A 25,425-nucleotide genomic window follows, 5' to 3' on the forward strand; every position below is an offset into this window, starting at 1 on the left:
CTTTGTGACTATGATAACCAAATGATTCATTTTCTAATACATGTCAATTTCTTCATTGTCCTTTGTGATAAAAAAGTGTTGAAATCATTTTGTGTGATTTTTTTCTAAGTTTGTAAAGTTGTCTTCAAATTGATTATGAGTTTCCCCCTTACCTGTAATTTTCCTTTATCTTTTTAAAAGATGAAATTAAAGCTATTATAGTAAAATCCATGCATATACAAGACTTCTTCTTTCTACCTTACAATTGCTGTCTAGATATTTATGGTTACCCATAATAGAAATGGTAGATTGTAGAGCAAACTACCCCAAATGCAGGCCAAAGTATTTGAACGTCATCCTGCTTAGGTAGAGCCTATAGAAACCTCAACGTGAAAGGTATCATAATGGAGTTCCTAAAACGACTCTGGCCTCTCCTGTCCATTTTTCTCTGGTTCTCATTCATCTTCAAGCTCATCCGTTTTTTAATCCAATCTGTCCTCCAGATCCAAAATACTTATAGAATTCACAGTGGCTTTTGACTAATACCACAACGCTTTGTCGTTGCCTTTGCAGGGGGAATTCTTACTTATATATCAATATGAACACACATGCTTTTCTAATTCTTATGTTCTCATGGCACAACTCAGGAATGCTACCTTTTCCTTTCAATGTTACGAAGCATCTTTATCCATCTTAGCAATTCACACAAGATGTCACATAAAAGAAGACTTGATTCACATGCTTTCTTCACAAGGTTAGGCTTAATATGTTTCCTTTAACTATTTCCTTGAATTCTACTATTCTACTCTCATTTGTATGCAGCGAGAGGTCTGGTGTTTTTTTCCCCCTTATCTTTCTTTATCTCTTACCTTCTTTAAAAGCAAGGAATATTTTCCCACAAACTGCCTTAGATGGGGCCCGTGGTTATTTTGATTCCTTCTCTTCTACAGTGATGCTAAGTGTAATCATTCTGTAGAACAACCATCTTAGCTTTTGGAAACCTGCTGCTGTGGCAATGCTCCAGATATTGACTTGAAGGTCTCTGATGATAGGTGATTCACTGCCACCCCTCTTTTGGGGAGCAGTCTGTTCTAGGGGTAACCTCCTCTTCCTTGCCTGCAACTTCTTCACAAAACCTAAGTTGGCTCCTAGCCATACAACTTATTCATTTCTTTCTTCACTAAGAATACTTTATACCTAGAAAGTAGACATCATTCTCTTTCTCTTGCCTTGGATGTATTTATTAATACAGTACTTCATATAAGGTCAGGTTCTCTGGAGACCAAATGCCTCTGATGTAGATTTTGAGTTTTGAGTGGGCTTAATTGTGGTTTACCATGTGTGTGCATGCGTGTGTGTGTGTGTGTGTGTGTGTGTGTGTCTGTACACACCCCACTCAGAGCCTAGATGCTGTCTCTTAACATTTCCACTCAAGGATGGCTTTGTAACACTTGAGCCAAAACTCCACTTCTAGTTTTTAGGTGGTTAATTGGAAAAAAGTGTCTATGGACTCATTGCCCCATCTGGCCTAAATCCATGATCCTCAGGTCTCAGCCTCCTGTGTATCTAGGATTAAGGCATTAGCCCCTGACATCTGGCTTGATTTATCTGTTTGTTTGGTTTATAACACTTCAAGTGGCCATTTATAACTTCACTTTTTTTTTTGGCTTTCTTTTTTAAAAAAGAGGTCATAAAGATTGCTTTGGATTTGAAGTAAGCTAAACTAGATTTGAAATCTGAACTTGACAGGTATTTCAGACAATTAACCTTTCTGACCTTTAGTCTTCTCACTGAAGCATGTGGGTAACAGTGTTGGCCTTCTGGAGTTCCTGTGAGGATTAGGCCAAACACCTGGGTGGAGCCCAAAGCAGTGGTGGCTGGGACTTCCAAGGGTTTTCATTTTCTGACTTTCATTTCTGCTGCATAGATCATTTTTTCTTTCGCTCTAAAACCTTTAACCTATACTTTGAACCCAGAGTTGTTTTTTTTCTCTTTAAGTTCTTTTCCCTATGATGGTAAAATAACATATACCTTACCATATTAGACAATTTAATTATATGATTCAGTGGCATTAAGTACATTTGTATTCACAGCCACCACAACTATTTCCAGGATTATCACTGTTGTAGATGTTGAGTGGCTGTAATTTGTGTGTTTACTGTGTGTGTGTGGTGGAGGGGTGCAGTAGTTGGTTTGAATTCAGGGTCTGGCTGCTCTCCTTTTTACTTTTGCTCTACCATTTGAACTACATACCACTGTTTATATCTTACAACATTGAAATTTTATATCCATTAAACACCATCTTTCTATAGACTCCATTCCCAGTCCCTGACAACTGTTATCTTGTTTCTGGTTGTGACAAACATCAGTGTATGAATATCTCCTCAAGATTCTGCTATCAATAAATTCAGAAGTAAATATATATTTTTTAATTTTTGAAGAGCTGTCATATTCTTTCTAAAGTAGATGTTCCATTTCATAAGTTCAACAACTATGTCCTAGGGTCCAAATTTCTCTGTATCCTCAATAATACTAATTTGTTTGCATGTGTTTTAAAATTTGTATAAATTGACAGATATTAATTTTACAAATTGATAGCTTTTCTTTTGAAGTGTGACAGGAGATTTGCCTGAAATCATATAAAAATTCAGAAGGAAAAAGCCGTGAGTCTTTAACTGAAATTGAACTGTAGTCCACTATGGTTTGTAATTATAGGAAAATACCTCATAAAGACAATGATCTACACCTGGAAGGCTCCTACTCGTCATGTCTGCTGTGTCCATGATACCATAGGTTACACAGTCTCTGGATTAAGTATTGACATAAAATGATTCCATTAATTGTAGTTAGCACAAGAGAGACTGGGCCAGAATGCAAATATAAGACTGTACAAAAGGCCATTGTGCAACCAAGGAACTTTCAACACAGAGAGTAATTTGGAACTAATACCTTGGAAACTTGATATACCTCATTCACTGGAGACCACAATTCCAGACCAGCATCTCAGCAGTCCCCAAGAAAATTGTTTCCCTGTATAAATTCTGGCCTGATCTGGTTTGGCAAATCATTTCTTCCTTTTTCTATTGGAAAAAAATTTAAGCATGAACAAATCTCTCAGAATCCAGGTACAAGAGGGCATGATATACCTTCTTCCTAAGTAATGCTCCTTCTTAAACTAGGGCCTCTTTTTAGATAATTCCTGAAACTGTGTTTTTATTCACTAAGGGATGGATTTTCATTTCCTAAGAGTGGTGTGGGTTTGCTTCAGGGTTTAATCTGATAGCATCACCAGCAACCAGGAGTTCTGTATCTGTGTTAATATACAGAGAGGTTAAGAGAAACTATTTCCTAGAGTAGGACCTTCTGTTTTTCATCACATTTTATCAGACATTTGCTTCTTTTTTAAATAGTCACTACTTAAATGATGCTATCAGAGACTAGAGGTGATACCACTACTATAAAAACATGCCTAACATTTTGCTTAAGGGGAAACAAGATTATTCTTCCTTACCCTAGACACTGACAATATTAAGGTCATCATTAAGTCAACACATTTTGCGAAGTATTTACTATATTCAAAATACTATACTAAGTCTTTATAGAGAAAAGATCTGTCAGAGTCTTGTCCCCAAATTTTTAATCTTATGTGTAAATCATATTTAGAAGGTTTTTGTTTATTTATGGTAGTGTAATGAGTTCCTTTTTTTTTGAAGCCAACTTTCTTTTGTCCTGTAAGTGATAAATGCTTCTCGTTAATTATCATCTAAAGGACAGCTCTAGTCATTTCCTTGTCTTGCATCTTTTTAGAGAGGAACTAAAGCAGCCATAATGAAGAGAAACATTCTCCTCCAATACTTGCTTAGCATTACCCACCTAGTCAGGAGACCATTTTAGCTACTTATTAAGAGGTCTCTTCTGTAGCTGATTATAGTATTTGTGGGCCGATGACCTTGTTAGATCCCGATTAGCTAGGACTATATGTTGAAAATCTAATACCCTGAACAGTGTTATAAAAATATTGTTCCTTCTCGCACTTACCAAATACTGATTAAAGAAACAACCTAGGATATGAGCTTATCTCTCTCTGAATACCCAGTCACTGAGATGGATCCCCAGGCCCTTTGGCTTTGGCTTCTGAATTTCCCAAGCACACAGCTATATGAACCAATATTCCCTGTGTGCCATGCTGTTATGCTGGATTAGTAGGGAAAACAGCACAGGGGACTGTAACTTTTTCTGGTAATAAGTAACACCAAAACTGTTAAGTGAATGATTAGATATGTTACCAGATACAATCCTTTGCTATTCTTAGAATTATATTGAGTGTACTTTTTCCTCTCTAGGAATATAAAAGGAAGTGCTCAAGTAGTTTAAAATTTTTATTTTGACTGATTTGGTTTAGTCTAACAAGGCTGGTTTAGAGCTATTGAGAAGATAGATGGATGTTTCACCCATTCAGGTATCTGTTCACCCCTATTCTCATGAGTTCATTGTGCTCTTATTCATACTTTTTCATAATCCAAAAACCAGTGCTATGGATTCAATATACTATTTTAACTAATTTGGTTCCTATGTAATAGTCATTTTGGAGGTAAATGAACTTAGGTGCAGATAGATTAAATAGTTATTTATATCAAATTGCTTTCTCTTTATACTGTATATTTTATTTTTAGTGCATTCTAAAAACTAAAGACTAAAACTGACCTTCTTGGTCACCTTGTCCAAACAGTCTTTTCTAACCAGTTCATACATTTGTTATTTACAATAAAATCTATCTTCTTTTCAAATTCCGGTGACCACAGGATTAATAGGGCCTCTCACTAACTGCTATTTTTGATGTTCAGTGCTGTGTGTATGCAGAGGAGAAAGTATGAATCTTTTAGGATTTTAAGATTATTGGGTGTCAGTCATGTGCTGGGTGCTATAAGAGACTGCTATTTCAACAAGACCCATTCCATGAAAATTTGGAATCTAAAATTAGAAATGGAGCAACTACAAATGGCCTGTAGAGAAAGCAGCTCAGTAAAGATGGGTTACAGTTTGAATGTAGGATTGCCAAACCATTTTAGGGCCATTATAGTCATATTTTGAGACTTTAAAGGTTGACTAATTATTTTAGCTGATGTTGCTGCTTACTACATCCCTTTTTAATGTGAATCTCTGTGTGCATGCGTGTGTGTGTGTGTGTGCATGTGTGTGTGTGTGTGTGTGTGTGTGTAAGATAGGTGGGGGGGGAGGGAGAGAGAGAGAGACAGCCAGAGAGAGAGAGAGAGAGAATGAGAAAGTAGAAGTGAGAATACAGGCCTAGGTATGGGGAATGGGAGTTGATCAGATGAGAGATCGGGGCTTCTTTAACTTTAACTTAAATTTTAACTGATTGAATTTAAGACAGGGTATTTTAGAGGATACTGATAAAAGAAAAATAAACCACTTGGGAATGTAGAGACTGTTCTTTGAGTCAACTGAGTTTATTTCTTGAGATAAGAGCAAACTTTTAACTCTTCTCTTTTGGATGATTTGTGAATCTTCGTGAATTATGGATGTGGGTTTGGTGAGTGGATGGATTTTACTTTTAAACTTTTTGATTCTAGAGATTGAACCCAGGGTCTGGGTCATGGTAAGCATGTGTTCTATCACTGTGTATTCTACTCCAGATCACTAGATGAACAAATTAATTCATTTGCTCAAGTATTTGGTATATCTACTATGTAATAAAGAGTATTTTACACATTTCAACTATGGGAATATCCCTGTATTTTTAGACTGATATTCGGAGGGATCTTTCAGCCAATTTCTCTTCTGGAGGGGAAAGCTGCCACTCGATTAGTTACACTGGGAATTGTAGGAGGCCTAAAATGATAGGCAATTTGTTGATGTAGATCTTCTGACTTTTTCAATTCATTTAAGAAAGAAAAATAATCACATGCTGACTGTCCCCTGGTTTTATGTGCCAGTAGACATTTTTAGTTTTTCAGAATGGGAATGAAGGAATTGTAAATTCATCCTTTTACATGTTGCTTTAATTTCTGTTTCGATTTAGCCCCCCCCTTATAATTTCTTATGAAGTTGAATTACCCTCACATAGCTGTGAGAGGTGGCCTTCTCCTGAGTTCAATGACCCAGAAGATGTAATAATTAATTACAACAGGAGAGAGAGAATTTAGGAGAATAGTACTCTAGTCCCTGTTTCGCAGAATGACCCTTCAAGGTCATTCTTATAACACTGTGAGAGGCTAGTGAAGGTAAGGACATTTAGCTTTCACAGTTTTATTCCCTCTGTATGGTCTTAGGGTAATAGAAGTCATCATTGATTATGTGACACTGAGACATCACTCCAATATGGTCCCATCTTTATAATTGGGTGACTATTATTTCCTTAGCTTTAATTACCAGTTATTGAGTCTTAAATAAGATAATACATGAGAAAATTGCTTTCCAACAGTAAAGGACAGTGTAGTGTACTGTTGCTTTGAGAATTTCATGACATGAAGATAATTATTCATGGTGTTATACTTTATTTGACAGTATCACACAGATGACAGAAGGAAAGTTCTATGAACAAATGATGTGAATTTGAATCCCTACTCTTCTAATTCTTAGCCAAGTGTCCTAGGTAAAGCAACTTAATCTTTTTTAGCATGTTTCTTCATTCATAAAAGGAGGTATGAGATTACTTACTTCATGGGGTTGTCTTAAGGACTCTGCATCAATACTTGTATTTAGTAGTCTGCAGGACATTTAGCTGGTCAATTTAGGTCTAAACGTGAATGTTTCTTTTGGGAGGGCAATGAGAACACCACTCTTGGTGTGTATGTGTCATAAAGAGGAATTAAGTCTTATTTATGGGGTGTCTAGTTCCAGATATATATCATGTAGTTATTTAATTGCTGAATTGTTGAATGAAACATCATCAGTGAACTTGTTATAGAAAGGACATTATTAGAACGATATTGTAAACAATATATAAATATTGCTTTAACTAACCGATTTTAACTGATTACCTGGCATAGAAAAGGAAACGGGAGTATAGCAACTCATGTAGGGAAGTTCTTCTTCTCTTAGGCCTGTTATGGCCAATCCCATTGAGCTCATATTCATGGAGATTTGGTGCAGATTCCTGATCGTACAACATGATGATGTATGGCAGACCTGGGCTTCTTTATGTTTCCAACAGACAGGAACATTGACAGTATTCCACTAAGTAAAGTTCTGTCTGCCATTACACTATCAAGGTTAGTCATTTATGTCACGTAGATTTCCAGGGATGAATAATGATGTGTATGAATCACAAAGTTTGTTTTCCTGTTTTGAGAAGTCTATATTTTATAGCAGACTTGTTTTAAATAGGTATCTGAATGACAGTATTCTCATTCTCATTCTTTGAGAGCCCAGATTAAGTAGATACAGCTCCTGTCATTATCATTTATCTCTTTTGCCTCTGTGGTTTAGAAAGATTAGCTATTTTTTCTGGTTGCATACTGACAGTGAGCAATTAGGACAATAAATGAAAAGGTGATCATGATGATGTGACTTGACTTTGTGGAGGTTGAGGAGACTCTAAGGTGTGATGGTGTAACTAGACTCTATGATGCTCATTATTGGGTTTCATGTGCATATATGAAACATTCCTAATAGATTCAGGAGTCGGAAGGCTTGCCTTGTGAATAAAATAAAGACAATTAAATGTTTTATGTACTTTTCTTTAAAAATACTGAGATGTTTTAAATCATGTTTTGTTTGACAGAAGATAGGAAATAAAAATACAATGAGTCTTTTTGATGTATATTGGCCAACTTTTTTCTATAGTAACTTAAACTCTTTCCACTATGCCTTCACAAGTGGTAAAGGAAAATCTTCATTTTTTCAAAGAAAGCATAAAAATCAAGCTCATATACATCACCCTTTAAAGTATTTGGTTGTTTAAATATTCAGTAGATTGACTTCCCCTACCAAGATAACAAAATATTTTGGTCTAATTGTGAAAGAGGATTTATGAGACTTACTATCCCTGATAGTAAAGGGATGATTTCATAAAATCTTCATTTCCATATTGCTTCTTAGTTCAACAGCCACACACAAGTCCTAGCTCATTTCTCAAATTTTCATGTACTTGCCTATTCTTCCAACTGGGAAAATAGTGTAAATGATGATAATAACTGGGATCATACAGTTCAAAAGTGCCAACTACAATGGAAGTACAAGGGGGAAAGTCAAGTCTTTGTTGTCTCAAAACACCACATTCTTTAAAGCAGCGATCTAAAGAGAGAAACGCTGCCCATCTCGCAAAGCTGGCATTGCCTCTTTTGTATTGTTTTTTTTAAAGCCTAACTTGATATTGCCATATCAAGACAGAAAGGAAAACTTCAAACAACAGTTGTCATCTGCTTTGCTATTTGTCCCCTTGTCAAATACTTCTCTCTTCTTGCCTGTATGTTGATTACTTCTGTAACAAAACATTCTCACTTCTTACAAATCTATACAGAAGAGTCAGCCACACACCAAGATTTGAGAACACACATTCTCTTTCTCTCTCTCTCTCTGTGTGTGTGTGTGTGTGTGTGTGTCTGTGTGTGTGTGTGTTTGGCACAGGGCTGCAATTTGGAAGGAGTGTGCCAGTTTGGTAGTTTGAATTTACTTCTTTCTAGTATTGTCTGTATTGCATGCATATATTAAATACAACAATAATATCTAGAAAGCTTCTTAAGAATTCATATTCATAGGCTTCAAACACAGGGAATCCAAATACTTCAAGTTTTTAAGAGACTGTCAGGAATCTGCATTTTAAAACAAGCATCTCAGGTGAATTTCTTGAATTTTCTTTAAAAAGATAAACACTGTCATCATCTATTCCAGTGATTTGGCATTTTCCAGTACTCAAAATGCCTAGACATGCATATTCAGTTCTGTGAGGTAGAAGGGGATGATGATTATCGCCATTTTGAGGATAAAGAGCCTCAGTGCAACAGTGATTTCCTCCAGGCCTCATTAGATATTTCCCTCTTGCTCAGTTCTCTCCATTCTCTCCTCAGCTGACCTTTTCTTATTTGGACGTTGACTTACAAAATGTAGGGAAGCCTGCAGGTACTACGTGTGCCTTCTTTGCTCAAGAATGAGACAAGTCTTCCAGTAGCCAAAGAAAGGGAAGAATTCCATTTGTGGCATGCGAACATTTCCCTGGTTGATTGTATTGCCAGTGTGTGTGTGTGTGTGTGTGTGTGTGTGTGTGTGTGTGTGTGTGTGTGTATTCTGGCACATGCATAGGCGTGCCTGTGTGTGCCAGTGCCAGTTCTGGGGATTGAATTCAGCGCCTCAAGGACCCCTTTGCTCCTCGTCTGCCAAGGCTGGCGCTCTAGCTACCATTTGTGCCACTCCTCCAGTTCCAGCGTTTCACTGGTTAGTGGGAGATAGGAATTTTTTGGATTTGTCTCTCAGGCTGGCTTTGAATAGTGATCCTCAAATCTCCGCTTCTTGCAGGGCTACCTACTGGGACCCAGCCACCAGCAGATATTTAAGCCATCACTATTGTTTCATCCATATGAACTTTTGAGACTGTATAAAGCTTTGCTTTGAGAGCAGAGTGGTAGATGAGCATTTTCTATGCCTGTTTTGCCCTGGATTTTTGGAAATCTAAGAATGAATCTCTCATTCTCATTGCTGAGATGCAGGGCATCCTGGAGGACTCCCCAGGATGACTGTTCATGTCTCTTTCTAGCTGTCTGTCCCATTAGCTCCTATCTGCCAATGTCTATCTGCCTAACTGGCAGCCTGGAAAACCCAAGCCCCCAGACTCAACACAGTGTTGAGTGGTTACACTTTGTGCTCGCTCTGGACTACCTTACACATCATGACCCCCATTGCCTAAATGAATTTCAGCTGAGCCTATAGGTTCATGGCTACATCTAGATGGCTCCTGGACCTCTTAGATTCCCACATTGGTGTTCAGTAGCCTCCTGATTCCATGCTCCCACATTCCTCTACCCATATTAAGACCTCTCTTTTCAACCTACACCTTTCTCTGCTTGGAAATCATCCATTAATCCTTTGGCACTATCTTGCATGCTTACAGAAATATCTGAGGAAGGAATTGTGAGATTTGAAGAGAAATGGAAAATAAGTTGTAAATATAGCTAATAGCCACACCCCCGCCTTAACATGAATCAAAGGTGATTACTCCTCCCACATTTCCACAGTCTCTCATGCTGCATTTTTAACTTGGATGACTGCTGTGTTCCTCTAAGATCAGCTGTCACCCCAATGCTTCTGGAAACATGATTGCATTCCAAGCTGGTTGTTGACTGCCCTTGCCCAGGTCACTTCCTCGGCCCACCTCTATTTCAGCTGTAGTGAACCTGTCAATTTTGTCTTTGTTTTTTAAGGATCCAAGTCTCTTTGTACCTCCCCAGACAGAACCAAGGCATTCAGGTTCCAAGGTAGCTTCAACACTTTTCGTTGTTTCAAAATCAGCTTAAGGTGAGGTCCAGAATGGAAGATCAAAAGGCCAGGGCTACTATCTCAGCTGTCCACTTCCTTTCTTCCTAAACAGAGGACGCTGCAGGCTCTTGTTTATTAGAGAGAGGGCTGAGTACGATCTGTCAGCATCACCCTGAACCCCTTTCTTTGCGCACCATCGTTCTTTAAGCCTCTGGTGGATGTTTTGCTGTTGGGGGAGAGACTGGACACACACAACAGACCCAAGCTGCAGTTCCCTTGCTCTGCCTCTGAGAATTCCTCATCCAAACCTCAATCACGTAGGATTGCGTAGAGAGGAGAAAAGGGGAGAAACAGAAGACACAGAGGGGGGAAGAGGGGGTGAAGCAAGGGGGGGGGGGAGAAGGGTGTCTGGGAACAGAGGGCACGGGGACTGGGACCCCAGCATGCTGCTCTTCCCAGCGCTTTAGAAGCTGGACCCCAGCTCAGCCCCACCTGAGTGCTCTCCGGTTGGAGGAGCTATCCCTGTCCCACCCGCTGTCTCGGTAGCTGTGGCCTCTGCCTGGAGTTTCCTGCGGAGCCAGCCTTGCCTCCCAGAGAGGTGGCTGGCAGCGCCCGGGAGCCGGTGCAGCTCGGCGCGCCCAGAGCCTCAGCTCATGAATGGGACTCCGCCCTGAGCGCCCCCTCCCGGGCCTGGGGAGGAGGCAGCGGGGTGGGGGAAGGGGAGGTGCCCCGCAAGCCAGAGGCTCCGGAGCGGCCACCCAAGCAGCAAGTTGGGCGAGTTGGCCGCGGTTGGCACCTGCCTCCTGACCCGGGGTTCTTGAGTCTGGGTTCAGCTCCCAAGGCCCAGGAAACGCCTACTGCCATCTCCTGCCATCTCCCCGGGCGGCCTAGGACTCCCCCCTCTCCCCGCCCCACCTGCGCGCAGTGCCAGACCACGGTGGGCAGCTCCGATACGGAGCCGCAGCCGCCGCGAGCCGACGTCGCCCGCAGCCAGCTCCCGCCCCACCCGGGCAGACGCGCGGGGGTTCGCTGCGCGCCGGTCACTTCCTTCCTCGGCCGGGATGGGCTGCGCGGGACCCAGTGATCGGCCTGGCGTCGGGCGGGTCATCCCCTTCTGACCTGTGTTGCCTTGTGAGCTGCCCACTGCCGGGGCGCGCGAGCCTGGGGTGAGGGGAGGATGGGGGGGACCGGGGCAGCGCGGCGATGACCTGATCCCCAGCCCGCCAGGGCGCCCCCTTTTTCCCTCCCTCTTCCCTTCCCTCCCTCCCTCCCTCCTTCGCTCCCTCTGAGCCTGTGCGGAGACCAGCTCGGTGCGGCGGCCCCGGGAGGACCATGGCAGGGAGCTCCGGTTAAACGCGTGTGGGTGCCACCGAGCTGGAGAGGACACCTTCGCCGGCATCGCTGCCTTTTTTGAGGGGGGGCTTATTTAAACGACTGAGTCATTCCAGATTTAGGATTCCCTAAATAATCACCAACTGTGCCCGTCTCGTGCCAAAAGGCAAGCGGGAAGAACAAGAGCGCCCGCTCTTGGGACCCCGCGGATCGCTTCTCGCGGGCTTCTCCCGGGGGTTGCTTGGCCCTCGAGGATCTCCCAGCGTCCCTCCCTCCCTTCCTCCCTTCCTCCCTCCCTCCCCCTCTTCCCTCCCCCCTCCCTTGCCTCCTGCTCTCTTTGCAGTGCTGCTGGAATCAGAGTCGCCCTCAAGCAGCTGGAAACAGCTGCCCCGCGCCCCGCGTCCCTACCCAGACTCTAGCTACCCGCTCCCACTTTGCGCCTCTCGGAATCCCAGAACTCGGGCGGCGGGCCCCCCGGAGAGCCGCAGCCGGAGCGATGCGTTCCGTAGACCTCACCCAGCCGGGACGGACCTCCTAATCTCCAGACCTGCGGGCCGCAGGGAGTTCAATTGCTGCCTTCCTCTCCTCTCTGGCGGTTGGTGGCTCATTTTCTAAAGGAACGTGTGTTGTTTTTTTTCCTCCACTTTTTAGTATTTTTTTTTAAACCGGGGCACTTTAAGTCGCCTGGGTCCAGACTCTGCTTTGTAAACGGGTTTTCTATGTATGTGTGTGTAGATTTATTTCGGACACCTTGCCACGCTTGCTCCTCTCCAACGGGGGCACGGCTGCTTCTTTGGGACATCCTTTTTCCCTCTTCCACTTGGTACCCCGATCGTGGTTGTGACCAAACTCCCCACTGCCCCTTTGGACGTGGATCGCCTTGAGGTGCAAGTTTGGGGTGCAAAGGACTACTTCGCAGGAAGGCCTGAGACCGCCCCGCCCCCCTGCCGCCAGCGGTTGGGCAAGTTTACATCTGGATTTTCACACATTTTGATTGTCACTGCCCAGTCTCCTATTAACCTTGTGGGAGCCAGGTTTTCGATACGGAAGCCTCCTCAAATACTAGCACTGCCTGCCCGCGTTTGCTCTTTCCCTCTGGGCCACCGAGGTCCTGCCCTCGCCCGGGCGGAGCGCGATCTCTAGGGCGCAGTGGAGCCTGGGGCCTGGGGCTCGCGCTGAGCAGCTATGGCTGCGGCGATAGCCAGCTCCTTGATCCGGCAGAAGCGGCAGGCAAGGGAGTCCAACAGCGACCGAGTGTCGGCCTCCAAGCGCCGCTCCAGCCCCAGCAAAGACGGGCGCTCCCTGTGCGAGAGGCACGTCCTCGGGGTGTTCAGCAAGGTGCGCTTCTGCAGCGGCCGCAAGAGGCCCGTGAGGCGGAGACCAGGTCAGTAGAAGCCCCAAGACAGTGGGCTCCCCGGAGGCCAGCACCTCTTCTCCCCATTTCTCAAAGCAGCTGGGAATTGCTCATGGACAGGAACCAGGAGCCCTTTTCTAACATTCAGGCCTATCTTCTTCCCTAATTTCCAGACATTCTTTCCAAACAACCACCTTCTAGCAGTTCGTTAACAGCTTCTTGTCCCATATTCGGGAGAACATTTTCTGCTTTGACTAGTTCACAGTTTGACTAGACAAGAGTCATTTGTAGAGACGTTCACAGTTTCCAACCACCTTCGTAGGTCTTAAGGGGAATGATCAGCTCATCCATCCACCCACCCATCCATCCATCCATCCATCCATCCATTGATGAATACATTGTGTCATGTTTTCCCCTCTCCATTTTGTCCATCCATCTACCATAGAGTGCTTAATACTACCTTCCAAGGACCCAAGCATAATTCAAGCCCTTTCCACCATCCTCACAACACATTAGATACTGGGTAGATACCAAATAAGTGTAAAAATGATTCTCATTTTCAAGCTATTCCTTCAGCAACACATGGTATTTGAGTTTCCAAACAATCCAGACATTTTCTCACATGCTTGTTGTATTTCCACTTGCACAGTCCTTCTGTTCCCCTTCTCTTACAACCACTTTGATTGTTTCCACCAACTGCTTACAGAGTTTTCTGTCTGCTCACACTTAAGTTGGTGAGATACTAAGCAAACAAGATACTAGCTGAAGTTTGGGCCATAAGGGATTTAAAGAAAACTTCACATGGGTCAGAGATTTGCATGCCTAAACCTTTCTCAACCTGAATCTCTTCAGTTGTCCTCGACTCAAGTATTTGCTCTGTAGGAAAATGGGTATCTCAGGTGTCCATATGATGGAATACAGTAGTGTCCCAGCTTGCGAGAATGAAAGCAAATTGCCAAGATCCATGTTTCTCAGGAGCCAGTGATTCCTGGGTTGTGGCTGAAATGTAGATTGCAATTTGCAGACATTCTACCTTGAGTGTGGACAAGAGGAAGGAAAAAAGTAGCTGGGCAGGGAAACAGCTTTGTGATCAGTTAAATTAGTTTTACCTTTTTCTGTTGCTGGCTTCCAGGAATGAAACAGCTTCAAGTGTTGCTGAAAATGAGGAATTTGGATTAAAACTTGAAAGAAAATCATGTTTTATTTCCCACTGCCTTTTCATGACATTAGTCACTTTATTAGTGGGCTTATTTTAAAATTTTGTGATGACAGTAAAGTAGTAAGTTGTAGGAGTAAACAAAAATAATTATGATTCCCCAAGGCAGGAACTACTAACACTTTGTAATTCTACACCCAATTAACATAGCCTGTGCCTTTTTTAATGTGAAGATTTATCCAAACACCGAGTTACCTCTGCACAGTAACAGTTAAACAATTCATATTAGTGGACCACAAAATCCTTTATTTTGTTGTACAGGGTTCACTGGGAAGCTTTCCCTTAGGAGTTATGAAATATACAAGAACTTCCAGGTTCTGAACTCAGTGCACCACTTAGATCTCTACGTTAGAAGTATGTTGTTGTACTCTAGTTGGGATCATTATATGATATTTTTGAGCTGATGTTATTCTGTTTCCTCAATTAAAAGCAAGGTAATAAGAATGATAAATGGGTTATAATTGTGAATAGATGAGGTAAACTTACTTGATTTTTGTTGAAGGTGATTTGCAAATGAGCAAAACAGCAGAATAACTGTGTATTGTTTCCTTTAGTCATTTCCTTAGTATTTTTTTAGAAAATAAGGAATATCGCAGCCTGGTGTATTCTCTTTAGTATTTATTCAATTAGCTTCTCTTTTTTCATCATCTACTTAGAGTTCTTCTTGGTAGGGAGGATCTTGACTAGTAACTTCCTTTAGCTAAAGTGTTTTAGAAAACAATCTCTTTGAGAGACAGCAGGGATTGCTAAGCCATGCCCAGCGCAAGGACAACAGGAATGTATTTTTATACTCCTAGGATTTCAGTTTGTTCTGAAGCTTGACTTAGAAGAATGGGAATATGGGGTATAGAAAAAACTTTGGGGGAAGATAATAGTGGCTATTATTGTTACTAACAAAGCCAAATAATTAATCTGTTGATTTGCTGTCAGCAACCATGATTCGCAGAGCATGGGATGATCCTATTTATAGAGAGGTAGCACCTTCTATGTCTCAATTCCATGACCAATTCTTTAGTGGTTTGGGAGGAAGTTGCCAAATACCAGCAAGTAAAACCTTGAGAGAATCTGTGTTTTCAGCATGCTGATGTCATAGTCATTTAATATGTGAATTATTCTTGAAATCACTAGCTCTTCTGAGGCAAACCTTAGTGAACTACTACAAACTGACTCACAAGTGGTTGAAGTGGTAAAATGCATTAAACTACCTTGATAAAGAATTTCCACTGAGTTTTTGTCATTGAGGCCCACATTCCACTGGTCAGACTTTCCAGGGCACTCAGCTGAAGCTGTGAGCTAAACCAAGTGTTTAATGGGCAAGGTCAAGTGATGTTTCTGGTCTCGAGGCTGACACAGGTAATGTTTCTCAAGCTCTTTTCTTAGCTCACCAAGTTCTAATATGTAGCATACTGAACCTTTACCCACACAGAAAGGATTTATCCTGCTAGAGGGGTCAGATCTTCAAAACACAGAAGTCTGAAATGAAAACATGGGATCTGGCAAAGAAAGCTTTCATGGCACGTGATTGTAGGGCCACAGCTGATCAGATGGTTTGTGCATGCCATTCCTGGAACACCAGGTGTTGGTTCACAGGGATTATGCAGCAAAATCCTCACCTGGATCAATGAGAAATCACAGTCTTAGTCAATGTGTGATTTATCTGAGTTTACATAGCTAGATTATGCCAAAAGTAGACCTAAGAACTAAATTCAGTTGATTTGTCCCCACTATTCATCACCCTCTTTGAGATATAATAAAGAAAACATAAGAAGTAAGAAGATCAAGACGTCTGATAAGAGTGGGGATAATTTTGTGTTTGTTTTTCTAGCCATTGGCATAGGCAATACTAGTATCATTATCAGTATTATTTAAAATTAGAATGGATATATTGTCATGTTGAGGTAGTAACTCCTAGTAGAGATAGGTATATGGTAAGAAAGGCAACTGGAGTTTGAGACAACTATAGCTAGAATGCTTTCTAGAAATGAATCCTCTAGTTAAGTCCTATAGCAGGATGAGTTACCTTCTTTGGAACTGAGTGTGATGTAGCTCTTCAGAAATGGAATGTTGGAGCCAGTGGAATTCCCAGGTGCCACTGTACTTACTCTGTAATTGGGATCATAGGCTGTGACACCATGCCCAGCCATTGGTTCAATTGGTGTCTCTCAAACTTTTCTGTCAGGGCTGGCCTTGGGCTTCAATTCTCTGATCTCCACCTACCCACCCAGTAGCATAGGATTAAAGGCTTAAGCCACTGTGCTCTAGATTGTTTGTTCACTTTCTGATAAAAGAGAATTCGTATCATCATTTAACTAATTCTTTATGCATGAAAAGTACCTGTATGGGCCAGCCTTGTTAGAGTATTTGCTTAAATGTTGAGGGCACTTAATTTGGAGTTTAGTATATCCACATGAACTCCATGAGTTGTTTATACTCGCTTTATTTTTGAGAGAAGCAAATGTCCAAATGACTCATTCCACAAAGGTTTCTGTTTTAACTCACAATTTACTGTAGGCAATAGGTAGTATTTATGGTCAGAAGAGTAAGATGGCTGGGCACCATGGCTCATGCCTATAATCCTAGGTACTCAGCATGTTGATACCTGGAAGATCACAGTTCAAAACCACTGTGGACAGAAAAGTGCCAGAAACTCCATCCCTACCATAACCAGCCAAAAGCTGAGCCTGGCTTGGTTTGAGTATGCAAGCAAGTCTAGGAAGCTGGAAGCCCCTCAGTTCAAGCCCTGGTAGTGGCAAAAGCAAGCAAACAAACAAAAAAGTGTGATAACAGAACATACAGATTTTTAAATTGCCTTTTAGTAGTTATACAAAGGGAAGGGATTTCAATTAAACATGTCAATTTATGAGTGCAATGTCACTCCTTTCATTATTCTCCCCATCTGTCTCAAACCCACCTATTCTTTCAAGTTTCCTTTCCAGGTATGCCCAATGAATATTATAATGCCTATGTTTGTCCCCCTTCTTCTCTATTTGTTTGTCCTCACCTCCCTTTGAGTCCAACTCTCTTCTTATAAAACTTGTTATTCATTCTGTTAAACTTTAAGTTGTTAGAATCTTCCCCTAGGCATATCAGAATCTTTTTAATGTCTGATGGCTATTCTCCTAAAGATCTATCCAATGTCATTCTTGCTTTTCCAGTGAGAGCCTTTTGCAGAGAATGCAAACTTAGGTGAGTCTAGATCTGTGTATTTGAAGTGACTTTGTGCTCTAATTGTTTTTCTATAAAATTTTGTTTCTTCCTTTAAACCAAAAACATCAAACAAAAATCACTAATATGGAAAAATCCCTCACCAAGAAATATATTATATATTTTTTACAATTTAGGTATTTTCCTGTCAGACCTCTTCACACAGAGGAAGGTAAAAGCCATGGAAAGTATAATCTTCTAGAAGAAAAATGACAACAAAGGTGAAGAATATTTAATCATGTAATCCATAGATTATAAATGATCTTTTTTTCATAAATTAAAATACTTTTGGTCACTATATAGATCAAAAATAAATTTGTCTGACAGGGGCTATTTTATATTTATAGCTAGTCCTTTGTATTTTCTCTCTTAAACGTATGACTCATGTCTGAAATAGGAAGTCAGCCTAATCAAAAGTGAGACAACAAGCCTTCCTCTTCAGAGTCCCACCCCAGGGTTTAAGCTAATATTTTGTATTTTGGTACTATTTTTCTCTATGTCTGTGCATTCTCATTGACAATTTATGTTTCTATTGTAAGAACACTTAAAATAGCAAGAACTCTGTGATCTCTCCATTTCTTTCATGCTGTAGATCTCATTAAGCCATAAGTCAGGATTAAGTCCCTAACGTTTTAATGAAGTTAATATTCTTGAACAAAATTAGGAAAACAATTCTCAGGAAATGAGGCAATTTCTGTATTTGAGAAGGCAGCAGGGATATTTTTGGAAGATCTTTAGAAAATAAAGTTTGGTTTCATGACACTGGGGCATATATCACAGTACCACACTGATCTTTCTTGGTGAGCAATTTATTCAGATACTACTATGAAGATTTGGTTTGGGAATAGTAATTGCTGGGTTTTTTTTTGTTGTTGTTGTGTGTGTGTGTGTATTAATTAAGTGTTTCATTCCAGTAGATATTTTCTACTTACTTGTCCTCCAAGAATTATTTGGGATTTTATGACGACATAGGGAGCATATTTAATATCTACCTTTAGGGTTTACCGGATGTCTTTCCCATGGAACTATAGAGCTTTTCTGTTCCAAAGAACAATACAGCACATTTAAAGAGCTCTTACTCCATGTTCTAAGGGCCTGAGAGTAGGGGGGGTCTTAGATGCCAAACTCCTTTAGATTAACCAGATAGAATGATGCATTTTTAATATCAACAACTAATTTGACTACTGGACTATGGGATTTATTGAGTTTCTTCACAACATTTGCCTCTTTTATCTGTTACAGTGATCTACTACAATAGTAAATTTCATCTTAGGATTCAAAGTAGCAGAGAGACTTGTTTGGATTAATGTGATAGGAACGTAACTAAGCTGTCAATCACATGGCTTGAGTTCCCACACTGCAGGTTGTCTTTGTATTCCACCATATTGAACTAAGATGCTCTACTTATAATAATTTTCATTTGAAGTTGGAAAACTATTATTGAGAGAGTAATCTCATGAAGAGGTCAAGAAATGGTTACTATGATTTTATGCGGTTTTCTGGTTAAGTGTGTGATCCATGAGGAGGATTGGGATATAAAAATAGATGGAGGTATTCAAGCCAATACTGGGAGACGCTCATGGGTGTCATAGGTAGGGCCCAGGCCCCTGTCTAGGGTATACTGTGTCTGCCAAGAGCTCCAGGGGTTAAGGGATTCTACTTGGGACACTTCTAATAACTCTGGGACTCTTGGACCCAGAGGGCAGACTTTCTTGGCTAAACATAAACAGTTGCTTCAAAAGTTTCTCAGATGGTTTTGAAAGTAAAGAGGTTAATACCAAGTTCAGTAGAGTCCTGTAGAAATTGGTTTGTCTTTTTGTATTTTTTTCCTCCTCAAAATTATCTTTCATGGGGCAGTGTAGTAGAACTACATATTGTAGACTTTGGAGTGGAAACTGAACTTGAATTCTGGTTACATTATTTGTACAATGCTAGGAATTTCTTAACCACTGTGAGTCTCTGTTTGATTTGTAAAATGAAGATATTCTCTTAGCATTTAGTCAGGAAATGTCTTGCTGATGAGGTCATTAGGTCAATAGGTGAAAGGGATAGACAGACGTTCAAGACACAGGAGAGGCATAAACTTTGGTATGAGACTAGAGCTCAGTGTGGAAACAAAAACAACAAAAATAATGTAGATTGCAGAATCATGAAAAGAGGGACACAGCTGATACTGGAAGTTGTGACAAAGGACAAGTTGTGGAGGCCTTTGAAAAATCCAAAGAAACATTTTGTGTTTTAATCCAGGATTCAAAGAAGGGTCAGGAATAGGAGGTCGTATAATGTGATGTGCATTTTAAAATGGCCACTTTGGCTTTGGAGAAGAAAATGGACAGCAAAAGAGGCAGGCTAGAAGCAAAAGCACAGGAAGGAAGTAGGACATCAGTTGGATCCAGGAGTTGTCAAAATGTGATGCACCATTCCTGGAATATGTTACTCACCTCTCAGTAAGGGCACAAGGTCAAGATGAATTTTTTTCTTTTTAATTCAGGACTAGGAATGTGGCTTAACAGTAGAGCGCTTGCCTGGCATGCATGAAGACCTGGGTTCAATTCCTCAATACCACATAAATAGAAAAAGCTGGAAGTGGTACTGTGGCTCAAGTGGTAGAGTGCTAGCCTTGAACAAAAAAAAAAAAAAAAAAGAAACCAGAGACAGTACTCAGCCCTGAGTTCTAGCCTCAGGACTGGCAAAAAAAAAAAACCCACAATACCATCAATTATTTGCCTACATGCACTCATTGTATCTTGATTGTTGAGTTTTCCAGAGACTGATAAATCTCCAATTTTTTTTATTTCCTTTCCCCTTTATCACATTTCTATGTGAGGTCCAGTTATATTTATAAACCACCACTGATCACAATATGTGGCAGGAAACTGAATGCAGGGACAGCTTTGAGGATCTAGCTATCTTCTGTTAAGCCAGACATTAGAGAGATTTGCAAACATATTTGTAAACTAACCTTTTCACTAGATATTTTTGGAAAATATATAACATCTAAAATGCTAATCGTGTTAACATTAAATAGCCTTGTTATAATTAAGTAATATTTGAATTTTTGTTATTTCTATATACAGTAATGTTGAAAACTTATAGAAACATTTAATAACATTTAAAAAAACATTTTGGCATTCTCAAAAAATTCTAGAAGTCTACAAAACATCCTGAGCTCAAAAAGTTTGAGAACTACAGGTCTAGGTTGTAGAAGATGTGGCTATAACATAGGGTGGTGCTAGCCTTATATATGAAAAGATTGAGTAGAGATAGATTGTAGGTCAAGAAGGGATGGTACAGGGATAATTTCTCTTCAACTATTTAAGAATGAATTGTGCCTTTGTAGAGGTGAAGGAATGCTGGGGATGAGGGGAGGCGGAAGAGCATTGTTGATATGGGTCACACAATATTAACGTCATACTAAAAAAATACCGTGGAATGGAATTAGGAACTGAATATTGTTCATTGTTCAAAAATTATTTATTGCTGAAGATTCATAATACCCATTGCTGCAGGGATAACTAGTTTATTCTTGAATTCCCAAAGCAATATGTTTAGAACACTCATCCTCATCAATCAAGTCTTACTACCTTGCAATGACAATTGTACAATTAAATATTGTGCCTGGAAGATACAAATATTAAAGAAAATAGAATATATATATGTATATATATATACACATACGTAGAGAGAATATATGCATATCATATTATATATAGAGAGAGAGGGAGAGAGGAAACAGGCTTTTTCTATTCTTAATATTCATGTTTTGAAATAGCTTTCTTAAGTATGGAAATTGTTTGGCTTTTCTTGGTGAGTTGGGACTGACTTCATTGGTCTTTGCCTAATCACATGACTTTAAAAAGACAAAAATCTGCAAAAGTCTCCTTATTTTTCTATTATTTTAGTCATATGATTACCTTGTGATACTTATATATCACCTATGGTCCATGCTTCTAAGCTCTCAATCAAAAGTTAAGAATAGAGGATCTTTTCTTAATGTTGTTTCAGGGGTCATTAGAATACCAAGACCTAAGACCAAACTTGTCTTCCAAGAAGAGAATGGTTACAGACTGAAATGAATAGGTTCTTCAGATCACAAAATGTTAAGACTTAGAGTTTACATCAGTCATCCAGTGCTTCTTATTATTAGTTATAAGATGAAATCAAATGGGACTAAAAAAAATGTACTAATGCCACACATACCCAGAAAATGTGCTTACTGTGTCCACCCTGAGCCTGGTTTCATCCCTTGGTTTGTATTGCTTGTTTTTGACCCCGTAAGTGATTCTAATGTCCAGCCAGGGCTGATCACTACCTTTTCCTTTAAAACCTTTCAACCTTGTCGTCTTGAAACCAGAAGTAATTACTTAAAAAAACTTCAAATGCCTTTAAAATACATTTTTTGATGCTTAGAAGTTGGATATAGTAGTAGTAATCACATTGATGTCTTAGAGCATGCAAATAGCTATAAGAAAATGGTGACTTAAACAATAGAAACATATATTTCACCTTTCTAGTGGCTGGGAAGATATGGTGCCTGGTAGGACCTGATTCCTGGCTCACAAACAGCATGTTTTCTCACTAGGCAGGAGTGGAAGAGGGGTTCTCTGGGGCCTCTTTACAAAGGCACCATTCCCATTCAAGAGAGCTCTGCCATCACAACCTAATCACCTCCCAAAGGCCTCACCTCCTTAGTACCATCACCTTGGGGGTGATGATTTCACTATGAGAAGAGCAGCATAAATATTTGCTCTGCAGCATCTTCCTTCTGTTTGTTGTTAAATCTTTAGTGGCATTCCCAAACACAGCTTAATCCCCTGAGTATCTGCATGCTTTGTCTAACTGATGAAAATGTGAATTTCTACAGGTAGAACCTGTAGAAACACTCTCAGCTGGGTACATCAGCTGGGTCACTACAGTTCTCCAATTGCTGTTAAACTAGTGACCCAAATAAGCAAGAGATAGAGGAAGAGAGATCCGTAAACTAGTATCTCTTCTTCCCACAGAGGTATACAGAAGACCTGCAAGTAGACAACTTCCAATCTCACAGGAATAGTTCAATTTTAGACTTGAATTTAGGCTTGTTTTCCTTAATCTAGTCTTCTACTTTTCTGATAAGTATGGAAATGGATACCACTTCCTTCTCTTTCTCTCTCTCTCTCTCTCTTCCTTCCTTTCTGTTTTCTTTTTCTTTCTTTCTTTCTTTCCTCCTCCTCCTCCTCCTCCCCCTCCCCCTCCCCTCCCCCTCCCCTTCCCCCCTCCCCCTCCTCCTTCCCCTCCTCCTCCCCCTCCTCCTCCCCCTCCCCCTCCTCCTCCTCCTCCTCCTCCTCCTCCTCCTCCTTCTTTCTTCTTCTTCTTTTTCTTTGTCTTAATAAAAAGAAAGGAACTTGTCATCTTGAAAGGCCATTAACTATCACCCTTTTCTCTTCACAAGTGAAAAATGTGAAATATGAGAGTACTTCTTGCTTTTTACTTAGATAGGAAGAATAAAACTTATTTTCCTAGTGTGGGGCTTTACATGCTCCTAACTGCACTTCTATAATTATCTGTAATGTGTCAATCGAGTAGCTTCATCTAAAATATCAATCTTCCTTGTTTCTTCAGAGATAAGGAATTAAATTCAATGTACTTGGAATATTTTAGACTTTTTAAAGCTAAGGTCAGAAAGGAGTAACAAATTGTACAAGAACTGTACCCACTGCCTTATGTATGAAAATGTAACCCCACTGTACATCACTTTGACAATAAATAAGTAATTATTAAAAAAAGAAAGGGATTGAAATGAAGTGTGAAAGACATTCATAACAGGGCATATGTGAGCTTATGTAAGTTTTTATAAGTGGAGGTTCATATATAAATTGCCTGTGAATTGGCCTTGATTTCATTGCCATTCCAAAACCTGTAGCTTCTCTGTTCACTTAAAATCTGTTCCATTTGTGGCATTACATTTTTTGTTTTGTTTTGTTTTATGAGTGAGCTATAGAATGGGAGATAAGGTCTGTGTCCTTTTCCTACAAGACAACATATAATTAAGATTTGTTAACTTGGGCCAAATTTATATTTCTGGATTTTTAGTTGTAGTTCTTTTGAACAGTTTGGCCCTTAATGTCTGTATTTCAAGGAAAATAATTTCTTCTTTAGCAAAGTAGCCACAATTAATGTGGCTAAACAATACTTTTTTTCATAACAAGATTTCCTCTTCACTTTTACCACACATTGCTTTAATCAGTCCCCATGTTCTTTTTAAAAATTTTTATTTTATTGTCAAATTGATGTGCAGAGAGGTTACAGTTTCATACGTTAGGCCTTGGGTACATTTCTTGTACTGTCTGTTACCTCCTCTTCCCTCATTTTCCCCCTCCTCCTTCCCCTCTCCCCCCATGAGTTGTTCAGTTGGTTTACACCAAATGGTTTTTTGCAAGTACTGCTTTTGGAGTTGTTTGTTTTTTTATCCTTTGTCTCCTGATTTTGATATTCCCTTTCACTTCCCTAGTTCTAATACCAGTATGTACAGTATCCAGTGTATTCAGATGAGATACAGTGATGCACATTGAATTTTTACTGTATGTATTTCAGTTCCTTTAGTTTATAGGAGTCTTTTCTTTTTTTCCTCTCTCCATAAGGAATACCATTAACCTCCACACCTTTCTTTCACATACCCAGACACAGGCTAGTTTTTACCTATGCTGCTGCAATCTGACCCAGCTCAACTCCTATCTTTTTTTCCAAGTCTCCTCAGATCCCCACAAGTAGAAGCACTTTCCTACCCCAGGTTTCCCTGCAGACATGCAGCTCAATCTGGTTTATAATTACTGTATTAATACCCATTTTTCTGCCCTCTCCTAGAGAGTGAATTCCTGCATGGCTCTTTCATTTTCATGGTTTCCACATAGTAGATGATCAGAAATTAATTACTTTGGTGACTTATATGCTTGTGGCTATTAGTACTCATTGGAGTTTTAGGGATTTTGTGGACCAATATCAAAATTGTGAACAAGAACTGAAAAAAGTATTTGAGTCTAATATTAATTTATTTCTCTAGCATTCACATATCAATGATCATTAATCTGTTGTCATTAGATACTTAGTTATTAGATAAATATTTAGAATTACATATCTCCTTTTCCCTTTCCTTTATTGTTCTGAAGCAGATACAAATTATATGCTTATCACAGAAATGATGTTTTGAAGTATACACACATTCTAAAATCATTAATCTAGCTTATTGATAACTGCATTTCCTAACATAGGTCCCCTCATTCTTTCTTAGTTAACCCAACACTTAACTTCCAGCTGTTTCACTCCTTACATAATCTAGGATCATCACACTATTTTTCATAGGGGTCACCCCTAGCAACAGAATAGCTAAGTAGGCTGAGGACAGTCTCTATAGCCATGCAAAAAGAAGGAGTATCTTTATAGTAACTTACATCTTCACCCTTGAAACCAGGGAAAATGGCTTTGCAGAGACAATCTGGAAAAGAGCCTATTGCTATTTTGACTGGTTTCATTTTTTTAAGGTTGTATTAATGAGGAATGACCTCTGCTATTGATTTCCAATTTAGTCATGCATGGTCCGTACATTTGCAGTTGAGACCAACAAGTCATTTTAGTGTTCATTACCCTTGGGAGAATGTATTTACTCCAGTCTCACTTTCCCTGTGAAGCTCTAAGTGGTGGGGAATACAGTATTGATTGGATCTAATGGAAAAGCTTCTTTCTGTCAACTCTTTATTTCCTCGTTGGCTTGCTTCTCTTCTCTTACTTTAAAGCTATTGATAGTAGCATTAAGTAAATATTTGGTGTATGCTACAATCCTCTGTATTTATTATTTTGCTTGGTTTGAAGCCTAGCCCTTTCCAAAGAAAATAGGAGTAAAAGACTTTTGATTCAGGCTAAGGTAACATGGTAT

The 25,425-nt window shown here is 40.0% G+C and overlaps 1 protein-coding gene across 3 annotated transcripts in view; it reads left to right on the plus strand.

Moving 5' to 3' along the window:
- Window positions 1-25,425, plus strand: part of Fgf12 (fibroblast growth factor 12) — a 341,337-nt gene that overhangs the window by 86,387 nt on the left and 229,525 nt on the right. Inside the window, exon 1 of one of the 3 annotated variants that reach the window (XM_048346940.1) lies at window positions 11,467-11,541. The exons of 1 other annotated variant lie outside the window; for it this stretch is intronic. Coding sequence is in view for 1 of the 2 variants with exons in the window: in XM_048346938.1 (XP_048202895.1) it covers window positions 12,928-13,126 (199 nt within the window). In the remaining variant the exon portion in view is untranslated. Of the gene's footprint in view, window positions 1-11,466; window positions 11,542-11,661; window positions 13,127-25,425 lie in introns of those variants that run through there. One more of the 3 variants, XM_048346938.1, reaches the window with a different exon arrangement.

This window comes from Perognathus longimembris, chromosome 5, assembly GCF_023159225.1.
Source record: "Perognathus longimembris pacificus isolate PPM17 chromosome 5, ASM2315922v1, whole genome shotgun sequence".
NCBI classification, from domain to species: Eukaryota; Metazoa; Chordata; class Mammalia; order Rodentia; family Heteromyidae; genus Perognathus; species Perognathus longimembris.